The following is a 12,897-nucleotide window of genomic DNA, read 5'->3' on the forward strand; positions in this document are numbered from 1 at the left end:
ATGCGAACTGTTGAAGCACGCCCGCTCACTACGTCTTGTATCCAGCCATATTGGATCGTAAGAATTAGGAAAGACCGGCGGTTTTAGTCGGATAACGAACTTAAAACACAATGAATTATAATGAAATGACGCCAGACGAGAAAGTAGAGGCAGCAAAGCTTGCTGAACAGACAGAGAGATACGATGATATGGCAAAGTTAATGATGGAAGCGACTAAAGAGAAAAAGGCTCTTCTGAGTGAAGAAAGAAATCTACTTTCTGTAGCTTACAAGAATGTGGTTGGAGCGAAGCGTTCGTCTTGGAGAGTTGTGACAGCTCTGGAGGAAAAGCATGAGAATGATGAAAAAAAGGCGACCGTTAAAGAATATAGGGAGAAAATCGAGAAGGAATTAAAAACAGTCTGCGATGAAGTTCTGGTAGGTGTCGCACCCCTCCCTAGTCTGTAGTGTTCGTACATTTAACGGAAGTTCTTTAGATGACTTGCTACTATCTCAAAAGAATGTTCTTTTTTGTTCAAATTTTAAGCAAAGTTTGTCTCAACAGGACCTTTTGGATACTTATCTCATAAAAAGCAGTGAAAATGAGGACCTCGCGTCAAGCTTAAAGAAGGAAGAGGCCGAGGGTGAAGTCTTCTATCTAAAGATGAAGGGAGACTATTTGAGGTACAAGGCTGAAGTTGCCTCTGCAGATGATGATGCCCTCAGAAAGAGTGAGTTTTTCCATCCTTTTACTACTTGGAACATCCTCATGCAAATCCTATCGATATCTGTGGTGTCTGTTATTCTTGAACTGCTGTAGCTACCTGTCACAATTGCTTGAAATGTTCAGTTGAAACAGCATCTTACGATTAGTGCTTAATAGTCAAAACTAAACAAAAGAAAACAATGGGATTAGTTTCTAATAGTATATACTTGAGTAGTAACTATTTCACGGTTGAAGTAAAATTACTCTACCAGTCAGTAACAGATACCTTCTCCCCTCCAGTCCAATCCCCGGGCACCCCGGGCATAAGCATTTTGTGGAAGAAAGTGGACAAATTTCCCCATGGTGGGGATACCTGAGCTGCTCAAATGCCTGTGAGGAACCCAATTCAGTGCAATTCCTAAACAAAACTATATGTGGATAAGGATACTGTTGCTGTGTTATGCCATCATTCATGATCACAAAATTTCAAGTTACCAATCCATCCTACGAAAAAAGACAGCGGCTTTACATTTTACCACAATGGGCGATTCCAGAAAATATCTGTACCATACCACGGACGGCTTCCATATTTTAGCCCCCCTTGCCTTCGGAAATTCCAAAATGCGTTATCCCCCCATGCCCTCGGAATTCCATAATCGTTAACCCCCCTCCCGTTCAGATTTTTCATTTTTTCGTCAAGCTCTTTAGCATTCCTGTCAAGGTTCGCAAATATGCCCAATGTGGCGTATTTTACATGAAATTATTTCAAATGACTCGATCTTTACATAGAGACAGTCATTATGACTCAAGAGATTCTGGGATGAAAATGTAAAAAAATAAGACTTTTCTCCTTACCCTTGTTCAACAGATACAACCTAAATTAACTTTACATTGCCCCAAACTGGTGCAGAACATTAAAATAAGAATATCGCGTGATGCATGTGTGTAAACTCGGAAGATAATACGATCGAGTGCACTGACATATCCGCCATCTTGAATTTGAGCCTTCAGGGTCAGCAGTCGCTCCCATCCCACGTGGCGTCTCGAAGCGTAGCAAAAGACTGAATGGACTAAATATTTGTGGATCCGCCTTGACAAGGAAACAAAGAGCAAATGAAGAAGTTCATCAATGTCAAGGCCTCTGAAGCTTGATGTAGAATCCACATTTTAGCGATTTTCTTTTGTAAATGAACGCAAACACATGCCTGATCGATCGATACTTGTCTTGTATCCTGCTTCCGCGACGCAGTCGTCAGTTCGTGCTTTATTTGCGAATTGGTAGTCCACAAAATAAGCATTTTCAAGGAACACACTCTTGTTTTCTCCTCTGGAAATCCAAGATCTGGAACTCCCTCATGCCTTCGGAATTCCAATCATAAGTATCCCCCCATGCCTTCGGAATTCCAGTTGAAAGAACCCCCCCTTGCCCTCGGATTTCCAAAAAGCCGTCCGTGGTATGGTACGGATATTTTCTGGAATCGCCCAATACCTTGCAGGGCTCAAAATAACGGCCGGTCAACGGACAATGTCCTGCCAAAATGACGATTTGTCCGGACAAAATTTTGGTTCGGCGGTCATTTTGATCGGTCAAGTACACGGCTTTCAAATAAATAACACACACAGTAGGAAGTGTTTCGAAGTGGACGAATTCTTCGAGCTTGTGCATACTATTAAATCGCTACGTTCTCGACATTCGGCATGCCGGTATGCACAAGCTCGAAGAATTCGCCCTGAATTCGTCCACTTCGAAACCAAAATAATTTTAAGAATCGCTTGGCATTTCTAAACAGGCATAGAATATTCTCACTAGGTTACTTAAGTAAATGGAGATATTCATCCATTCATTCGTTTGCGTGAGGTTTTCTGCAGTTTTCTGTTTCAATATTTCTTACTTCCGGACTGAGCCAAATTTTTTACAAGTGTCGAGAACATAGCGATCTTATGGTATACCGAAGCTCGGATATTTCGTCAACTAGAAAACCAAAATAATTTTTGGAATCGCTTAACATTTCTAAACAAACATCTGATACTCTCAAGAAGTTTGAAAGATTCTTTCAAGTGATTTGGTCCAAAGTATAAATGGCATCGACCGTTTCAAATGGCAACGACCGTTCTGAGAAATGGCATCGACCGTTTCAAATGGCAACGACCGTTTACGAAAGGGAAATTTGCGTAGGCGACCTTGAAAACTTGGAGAGATCCATGATTTTTGAAATGCGAAGTGACGTAGGCTTTCTCGCTAATCTCTTGGCAGTCTTGAAGAAAGAGAACTTTTAAAAGAGGGCATCTTTTAGGAAGCTCGATGAACAACGGGTCCGAGCAAAGGCAAAGTTATCTCACTTGTAGCATGGACATTTATGTCCTATTACTATTTAGTGTTCGGTAATAAAGACCAGTAAAGTGCTTACAACCAAGATCGCCTCCACCCGTAAGTCGTTAACTAATGTAAAACTATGCAGAGTAACATAACATTACGGCTACTGAGCATTTTATTTTATGTAGAGTAGAACGCAGAAGAAATGGAAATTCAAAAAGCGAACATAATAAAATGACACTTTTAGCGATCTTTAACAACGTGTGTTTTAGCTTATAAGGCGAAATTTTTGGCAGAATAGGCTATTGTTTCAAAGTAAATACTCAATATTTTGACCGGTCAAAAACAAGACATGACCGAGCAAAAATTGATTTGGCCGGTCAACATGACCGGTCAGTACCCAAAAATTATTTTGAGCCCTGCCTTGTGAACCTAACGCAGCAAATAGGGCACAAAGACAGTCAGGTTTCTGTGAAATTGTTCCTTGTAGTAACAACATTGTCCATGCAGTGTTTGAAGTTTCAAAAGCTTTTCTGTGCCTTTTTACCGGCATTTTTAGCGTTATTGTGTACGTGGAATTATAGGTAAATGTACCAGTCGCCATCTTTTTCAGTACAGTGGATTAGACAGCCACGTTCATGAACCATGCAAACAGGTTGTTTTTTTCCTAACCCTCCCTCTCGGTGTGACTTCTGCCTCGTCCCCCCTTCATGCCAATTTGCAAAATGCTTCACAAAACTAAACAAGGTGTTCTGTGGGTTACAACTCATTCAAATGAGGTTTGCTGACAACTTTCAAGAGTTAAAGACATGTTTTATTACAGAACTTTGTTTTATTTTGATGTCTGGTGTGCACCAAACTCTAAAGACAGGAATGGTATCTGTTTGATGTTTCTGATGCTAGGCGATTCATGATTAGTCACAACTAATGATTGGTGTCTTGGGCAAATTTTGGCGAGACTGGCTCAGGATTATGTGAGCAAAGCTATGATTGGTCAAAACCTCAGACAAGAATATGGTTTGGGTTTAGCAGCAGTTAGTGGGGAGAAGTGTTGCATGATGACCCAAATAACGGCTGGGAGGGAGGCTAGGGAAGCACCGATTACAAAAAGATGCCAGTTAACTGATTATACCACTTAGAAGGAACTTTGAGTAAATTTTATTATTATATAAGTGTAGTAACCAGTCAGTATCTTTTGATTTCAGCAATTACTGAGGAATCTGAAAAAGCATATGAAAATGCACATAAATTGGCACAGGCGAAATTAATTGCAACTCATCCCATCAGGCTTGGATTGGCCCTTAATTTCTCAGTGTTCTACTATGAAATTAAGAATAAACCAGAGGAGGCTTGTAAATTGGCAAAACAGGTAAGTAGACTAACAAATATAAGTAGAATTCTACTAGTATTCTAATGCAAATACTGCAATCTGACTGGCTGAACTATCATACACCATCAGCTATCAGTGTGGAGTGGCTGAAAGTTATCTACAAAATAATGATATTTTCTCATTTCCCTGAAGTTTCAGAAGAAGTTTGAAAATGTCACTGGATAATTCAATTCCCAAGGAGTCAGTCACTGTTACAGAACACTAAAAACGTGAAATTGTTGAATAAACTGATGAGCATTTGTAAACAGCTGGAAGTTTTTAATGATAATTCACTCTGCCAGGTCTTGCTATAAAGCGTGAAGTTATTTGAGGGAAATTCAGTTACCTTATGGTTACTATTTTTAGCAAATACTAATTTTAGCAATTTTTTCTGAGCAAGATTTGGCAACTATTAAATTAAGCGATTTTTCGAAAATTAAAAAAAAAAAAACAATTTTGATATATAGCTAAGATGAAAATAAATGCTCAGTAATAGAACAAAGTCATTTAAAATTAAACGAACATTGTCATTCTCAGAAAGAACAAAGTGAATTGCAAATGTTAGCAAATGGGTCCCTGTCAGGGAAATCTGTCATATTCTCCACGATTAATTTAACACGTATTAAATTTGACCAAGACAAATTTTAGCAAGTACTAAATTTAGCGATTTTGGCCCAACTCGCTAAAATTGCTAAAATTAGTAGCCGCTAACAATAGTAACCTTGAGGCAGAATTCTACTAAAATAAGTGTACTTCGTGTTTAATATAGCTAGGTGATGTAAAAAGAAAAGGTAAAGTCTGTGTTTGAGCTAAGTGGCCCACCAGGCAGGAGATTATTCCTGTTTCCTTAGCATTAATTGACTAGAATTGTTTCTGATCCTCGTGGATGGGATGCTTTGCTTGGCATATAGTTATATTTTCAAGTCATGTTAACTGTTATTTTTTGTTTTGTATCCCTCAGGCATTTGATGAGTCTATTGCTGAGCTTGATCAATTACAAGAAGATTCCTACAAGGACAGCACCCTTATAATGCAGTTACTGCGTGACAACTTGACTGTAAGTGATAAAATACCTGTTACAGTGTTGTACCACTGCTACTTGACAAGTTTTTGATTAATTTTTGACAGTTTTTTGACATATTTTTATAATTTTCTGAGAGCTTTCTTTTGAACTGGCCAATCAAGGTGCAGGCACTGTAATGAGAGGCTGGAGTTATCGAATCATAATTTTATGTTCTCTCTCCAGCAATTGTCAGTTTTGTCTCCCTCAATTCTTGCATTTTGATTTTCCATTAACAGAAGTTATCAAAAAGTTGTAAAAAAATTTCACAATTTAAAATTGATGTGGTTTTGAGATTTCTGCCCCCTGTTAGCGATTGTACTAGGACTTTGTGAACAAAACTGTATGAGTATACTGAACCATTGCCCTTCATCATGTTCAGATCTGCTGGCAAAACAGTAATGAATTGAGCCAAGTGGCCTTTTCGTAGAAAATTGATGTACGTAATCATTTGTGTACTAAAGCTGGGGTAATTTCTGAAGACATACAGTGTAGGCATGGCAAACTTTTCCTTCTCATTTTGAGGATACAAAAGTAGATTTTGATCATGACCTGAACAAAGCGACTTTTTGTCATCTTACATCTTGGTGTTTAGCACTGGACGCCATCTTGGAAATGTTGTTTTCTTGTGTTTGAGCAAGATTTGAGTCTGTAAGTCTTCTGCACATGTGTTAAGCCCATACATTCGTGAGCTTGGAAAGATAGCACCATAAGGAGAGCAGAAGGTTTTCAGAAACAAATGTATAGCCTTTGGGCATTTCATTTAAAGTAACCTAGATGTACTACGAGTTTGCCCAGTGCCAGACACAGTCATGTGCACTCCCCCCTCTACCTGCTTAAATTAATTCAATTAATTATTCAATTGAAATGTGGACAGGAATTGAGTGAAATTGGCCTCATCACCAATACTGGGAATTTTTGAGTTAAAAATGATTCAAGTTAAAACTTTGAGAACTATTTTTAGCATGAAGAACACTCTTATTAGCTGCAAAAGCATTCTGGTTAGCCTAATTAGCACTATGGTTAGCCCGAAAAGCCTTCTGGATAGCACAATTAGCACTCACTCCTGTTGGCCTCATTTGGGTTAGAGCTGTTAAAGGAACTGCGACACTGCATCATGGATTTTGGCTCAGTTCACGCATGCAAAATGACCATCAAATTCGTTGAAATATAAAAATAACCTCTTACAGTGTGAACCAAAAAACCGTGAACACTTTACTATATTTTGCATATGTAAATTTTGACAGAAAACCATCAAATGATAGCTTAAACTGCAGGGAATACAAACAAATGGACAGAGATGAGGCAGCAGGTTTTTTCATGAATAATTCGTCAACTTTTTCCTCTACTTCATTCTTCAAAGTATAATAAAAGTGTTCACGGTTTTCATGTTCTCACTGTAAAACAGCGAAGAAACATTTCAATAACACACCAAATACAAAGGAAGGTACAGATGGCCAAAAGCGACGAAGATTGAAACGGATTGCAATATGGTTTTTTGAAATATTGTTGGGCTAAACAGTTTTCAAAGTTAATCTTGTTTGCTTGTAACTTTGAATTAAAATGCCCGAGAGACATTGGTTGCATTGAAGCTATGGTTTTGTCATTTAGATCTGAAGAAGTAATTTCTTTGCAAACATTAAGTTTCATACCAAGTATTTGGCAAAACTTAATAAAATAAACTTAACTCAGCTGTGACACAGTCCCTTTAAGGTCATTTCCCTGTATTGCATTGCGCATCCTTACTGCGCAGAATTTTATGCGTAATTAGCACGGCACATAAACAAAATGGCGGATTTTTTCCATGCACCTTAGTCCGCAAGAAAAGTGAAGAAACATTTCAGTAACAACATTTGGTGTGTTATTGAAATGTTTCTTCTAACCCAAGTGAGGCCAACCCAAATCAGTGCTAACCATCACTGGTAAGCGACTTTCAAGTAATGTGTAATAAATGAGCAGCAGTGCTTTATCAAGTTTAAAACACGAGGCGCAGCCGAGTGTTTTAGACGGGATAAAACACGAACTGCGAATTTATTGAACGGCTTAAAAATCTTCTGATGTAGATCAACTCATTCTTGCACTAATATTTAGATTTGGGGTTATTTTGGTCTAGAAAATTGGACGTGAAGTTTAGCCGTGTCTTTATCAGATATAAAGACACTCATTAAACATTAATTTCTTTTGTATTTTCTTTATGAATTATTAATGAGTTTTTTAACCAGAATTAGCCATGACCTGGCTACTGCTGTTAGTGGAAAGCAACTTGAAAATGTCCGATGTGCAAAGCTTTTGGCTCTTGAGATCGACCATGAACTAACATTTAACCCTCGTGTGGATAAAATATGTATAAAATTGTCACAGTGGATAGGGATTTGAAAGAGGATCAAATGCTGCTTACCTCTAAAACACTTTTTTATTTCAAGGAGGCAAAGTTTGGTTGAAAATCTATGTTTAGTTCTATATCGGGGGAATGACCTTAAGGTGACACTATTTCAGATTTTTAGCTTACAAGGCTTAGTGATTGGTTTTAAAAGCTCAAGCCACTTTCTCTACTAGTCAGAAGTAAAACCAAAACAGATTGGGAAAGGCTGGCACATGTTTCCTGCAAAAGTGTCGCCCAGGTGTATTTACTTCTTGTTTTGATTTGTTTGCTGGATTGTCTTGTGTCTTTGAGATTGGCCAGAGTGTTTCTTTGTTTTGGTTTTAAGTCACTCAGCTCAATTTGTCACATGAAACAGTTGACCATGATTTTCTTTCTTTTTTTTTAACCAAACCTATTTTAGAACTTGAGTAAGAACTGGGATGCTGTAAAATACCAGTTTAATGTCCATGCTTAAGTTGATCAGTCACAGTTACTCTAAAAAATAAGTTAAATACTCTTCCTCTGCCTCTCTCAAGTCCACTGGCATAAGCAATTTAGTGGTATATATACACTTGAGACTACATCTACATGCTTAGGAAGCTTTACCAGTCTTAATAACATTAGCTATTTCTTCAAGTTTGGTTAACCTTGCCATCGTATCATTATGGGCTAGTGTGAACCAGGCCTTATCCAATAGCAAAATCCAGTACTAACACAATGTGCTTTCTATTACAGCTGTGGACATCACAAAGCAATGAGAATGATGATGATGATGACGGAAATGAGTGAAGGCTGTTGTGCTGGGTCATCTTCCTCAGATGCTAAACCGTTTCCCTTTCTTATTATGTATCAGAATGTCCATTTGTGTGACACAGGTGTTACCATTCCTTGTTTTTCCTTGCTCAGTAAACATGTCCTGGAGAACAATTAGATAATGTTTCCCATGGTCACTTGCACCTTTAGCTCAATTTATTGGGGTTTTCAGTGATATGCGAACTCTGAAATGCAATCCTCTTTTTGCTGCTGTCAATCATCTTCGGGGACCTCTTGGGAAACAGAAGTTCACCTCAACCCGGTCAGAAGGTCACGTCTGTCAGTTGTGATTGGAGGATTCTAATCCATTTTGTTTATTATTTTTTTTCCTGGTTTGTTGGTTGTTGCCATAATTATGATTGACAGCAGTGAAAAACACAATCCTTAAATGGATTTTGAATTTCAGAGTTCCCATATCACTGAAAACTGCAATAAACTAGTTACACTATTTAGTGCCTCGATTTTGCACTGGAGTTTAACACGAAATGGTAGCTACTTGTTTGATAAGATCCTGTACTTTTTCTATGGTGAAAGTTTCCGAATGCTGTGTTGTGATTGTTTTGGATAAGTCAAATTCCCCCTGTGGGTTTTTATTCATGTACACAAGCAAAGGAAAGGGGATGCTTTTGTTTGATTTGTAACCTTGTCAATGATCACTTTCCAGCGAGCAGTTCTGGAGCAAAGTGTAATTTTCCACACAATGTAACCAATTTGTTAACCATTAAATGTAAGTTATGTCATTGCTATGTTTCTTTGCTTACCTTTTATTTTCATCCTAATATGTTCTTACACTCAGTTCTCCTCTTTAAAAAAATATAACAGTCAACGCAAAACCCGTCGAATCGCTCATGTTTGCTGTCGAGCCGCAGAGCCGATGAAATAAACAAATTAGGTAGATTTACGTTTATTTTGAGCTACAATAAGCCCCTTTTTAAAGATCAATATCCTATCGGCTACGCCTCAAGCAACTCTTAGTATCTCTCGTGCTCTCCAAACTCCCCGCGTGCATCAGTGACTCGATATACGTACGCTAAGCATGCTACTAATTTATTTTAACTCCAGGTTTTTTATTGGGAGTGGGAGGGAGGGAGGTTGGATTTTAGCAAATACGTTTACGCCTTTCCCAGTGTCTTTGTCCTTTGTCTCTGTTTTAAAGTGTTTGTTTTAATTTTCTGTTGGATCTAGAGGGTGGCTGGATCCGCCCCTGGGTCTTCTCAACATAAATTCCAGCATGCCCTTTATTGTTTCTAATTCTATGCATAAGACGAATTTTTTTATGCCTGTTACCCAAGTAATTAACTCACAATCTTGAATGTATTTATTTTTGTCTCGCATAATATCAGAAAATTGATAAGCTATACAGCTAAATCAAAATACTTGTGAATGCATGTTGATTTTGTCCATTCAAAAGTCATAATGTCTTAATGCTATAACATGCACCAAAATTTCCCCAGAGAGGGGATGATGCTAAAAAATGGCAAAAAATGTTACGTCTTAATTTTGTTCGATCATGCTTGCCAACATCTGGTTAAACGAAGCAGGAACTTTCCTTCCTATGATGCTCTCGATGTGCTTTTTTGGCAGGCATCCATTGTAGTTATTCTGGGAAACTGAACAGCCTGCACGCCAAGTTTGGTTGAGTTTCGTCAGGGATAATCACGCTAAAATTACCTCCGTTAGTTGCTCTGACATAACCATCAGCTCCCTCGGGTTTGGACGGGTGCCATGCGTTCCTTTGAACCTGGGTGAAAACTCGCTTGTCGAACCATTCAATTCCTTTTGTAGTTGGACAGAACAAGACGAAAGAACGATCGGAAAGAGGGAACGAAGCCGGGTAACGCATGAATTTAACGACCCCTTGATTATCTGAATACGTTTCCAAGATTTCTTGGTCTAAGAAAGTCCGATCCCACTTGTCTCGTTTGTCTTTATTTCTTGGGTGCATCATTTCCATGTTCATTTTCGCCGATATTGGTATGTCAACCCAAGACAGTACCTTTATCGGGACCTCTGTTGCAAACGCTTGCAACATGTTGTGCAGAACAATGTTGCGATATGTTGCGTGCGTTTGGCCAGCTCCTTCACAACATCTCACAACATGACATAACCATTTTGGCCAATGTTGGAAAATGTTGCGTTAAAATGTTGCGTGCGTTTGGCCGGGCCTTAACGCCGTGCTGGCCCAGTGGAAAGTTTTTTGACCCTCCCACCTCCCCTTCGGCGACGAGTACCGCTTTCCCCATCTCTACCTTAAGACTTCCTGCCTTTGCAAAATCTCGCTTCCCATAACTTAGTATCGCAAAGGCAGTCAGTGGTTGTATTGACAGTGAAAATGATCTACTATGCTCCTAGCTATGCGAATGAATGAAAATTTATTAACACGGTTGAAATATACAATTCTCTGTAAACTGCTTTACGTATTTGCCACGAGGGAGACCGTTGCCAAAATCGTTTTGAAGAATTGACCCATAAAAAGGGCGGCCAGGGGCGTAGCCAGCCTATAGGCCCGTAGGCCTGGGCCTACAAATTTTTCGACCCACTCGTATTTTTAAAACGTAAGATAGAAAAAATTCAGACTCAAACGCTTTCAAGATGAAAAAGAAAGCCATTTGAAACGTACCTTAGCATTATATATTTGGCAACTACTCTTTTGCGATGAGATCAAGGCTCAGCTAGCAAGTGCAAACTCGGGAGCCTTCTAGACTAGGCAGGTGACAGACAAACGCATATTTGCATGCGCCGTAAAAGACGAGTGTGTTTACTTTGGAATGAGTGACAACTGGCGCAATTCCTTCTTTGAAATGTTATAATCTAGGTGCTTGTAAAATACACATAACATCAGCAGAAAGCCAAAGAGAAAGCATTTTCGAGAGCCTTTATAAAAAAAAAACCCACCAACAACAACAAGTTACAACAACAACAACAACAATTCCTCGGCGGACGTCCTCCACCTCTACCCCTTCGAAAAGCAGCCTTTACTGGCCAATTGACCAGGTCCACAACTCTCCAAAAAAGCTGGCGACGCTCCTGAAAGCACAACTGAGACTAATAGAGAGATTAAGCATGACGTTAACGGCAAACGGCAAAAATGAAACTTGCCGTGTCTCTTCAGTTGTGTGTACAGTAGAGTAAAATATTATTTGTATTTGCAATGAATAGTAGAAGACGTTATTCCGTTTTTGTGTGCTTAAATGATAAATGAATGAATGAATGTTTATTTCCCATAAAGCATAATACAAGTAGATTTTAGAATGTGTATTAGTATAATAACTTGGGAGGAGGACTATAGAAACCCTCACGGGCTTTTACAAAGTAGTCCCAAAGTAGCTTTATTTACGGATTAGAAGAAAAGAACTCAAAATCAGAAGTTATCTTTGCCGTTTGCCGTCTGCCGTTCACGTCATGCTTAAATTTCAGGTACAGTGGAACCCCGCTTTACGGACACCCGCTTAATACGGACACCCCGGTATTACGGACAGTTTCGTTGGTCCCGACGAAAACCTCATACATTTTCTCTTAAATTAACCCGCTTTATACGGACACTCGGTAATACGGACAACGGACACTTTTCCGTGTCCCGAGTAACAAACTGTCATACATTGTCAATCCCGCTTTACAGCCACTGTTTATCTGTGCACCGTCAATTTTCATTGTTGCGATTATTTGCTAGCTTCACCCTGGTCAAATAGGTACAGAATTCGACGAGTAAAAACGATTCTATTACAAAGAGTAGCTTAATAGCGTGACTTTGCAAAGGTTTTGTCGAATCTTCAGTCCGCCTGGTTGTGTCGCAAGCTAAAAGGTACCGTGCAAAGTAAAGTTACCGACTTTTTCAAGTGAGTTTGTAGAGTTTATGAACGGTTACGATCAGATTTTTAGTTTCAATGGAAACTTATGGAAAACGCCACATTGCTGTTGAAATGCGTTTTATTTCTTGTACAGTATGGGGCCCAGTTCTCGGCCGGGTCCAGTTCTCGGCCACTTTGTGTTCAACGCGTTTTTTCACGCCACAGTTGAATCACAGGCTTCCCAAGCTCAAAAGTCGTCTTTTTGATGTGTTTTTAGAGCCCTTCGGGCGGCCGACTCTACATACGTGGTGTATGCGACAGCTTGTGTATATAGAGAAATGTATGGGAAAATCACGGATTCTCTAAAATCGGGTAAATAACTATCTATTTTGAAATAAAGTTTATCTACCTCAAATGTGTCGCTTACTTGTGTCTTGTGCCGAATTCGAAGCCATTCCGACGCCATTTAGCGAAGTTATACGAACAACGACTTCGTACAACTTCGCT

General features: G+C 39.1%; 1 protein-coding gene and 1 pseudogene across 1 annotated transcript; one reads left to right on the plus strand and one right to left on the minus strand.

Moving 5' to 3' along the window:
- The first annotated feature begins 11 nt into the window (after positions 1–11).
- Positions 12–9,342, plus strand: LOC144666298 (14-3-3-like protein 1). Its single transcript, XM_078527703.1, has 5 exons — positions 12–416; positions 544–709; positions 4,204–4,367; positions 5,329–5,424; positions 8,525–9,342. Exons 1-5 carry the CDS (start codon positions 111–113, stop codon positions 8,576–8,578), a joined length of 786 nt encoding a protein of 261 aa, XP_078383829.1. The 5' UTR covers positions 12–110; the 3' UTR covers positions 8,579–9,342.
- Positions 9,343–10,037: 695 nt separating this feature from the next.
- Positions 10,038–10,634, minus strand: LOC144664908 (uncharacterized; annotated as a pseudogene).
- Between the last annotated feature and the right edge of the window lie 2,263 nt (positions 10,635–12,897).

Source organism: Oculina patagonica, chromosome 9 (assembly GCF_052425735.1).
Source record: "Oculina patagonica isolate OP01 chromosome 9, crgOcupat, whole genome shotgun sequence".
Classification (NCBI taxonomy): Eukaryota; Metazoa; Cnidaria; class Anthozoa; order Scleractinia; family Oculinidae; genus Oculina; species Oculina patagonica.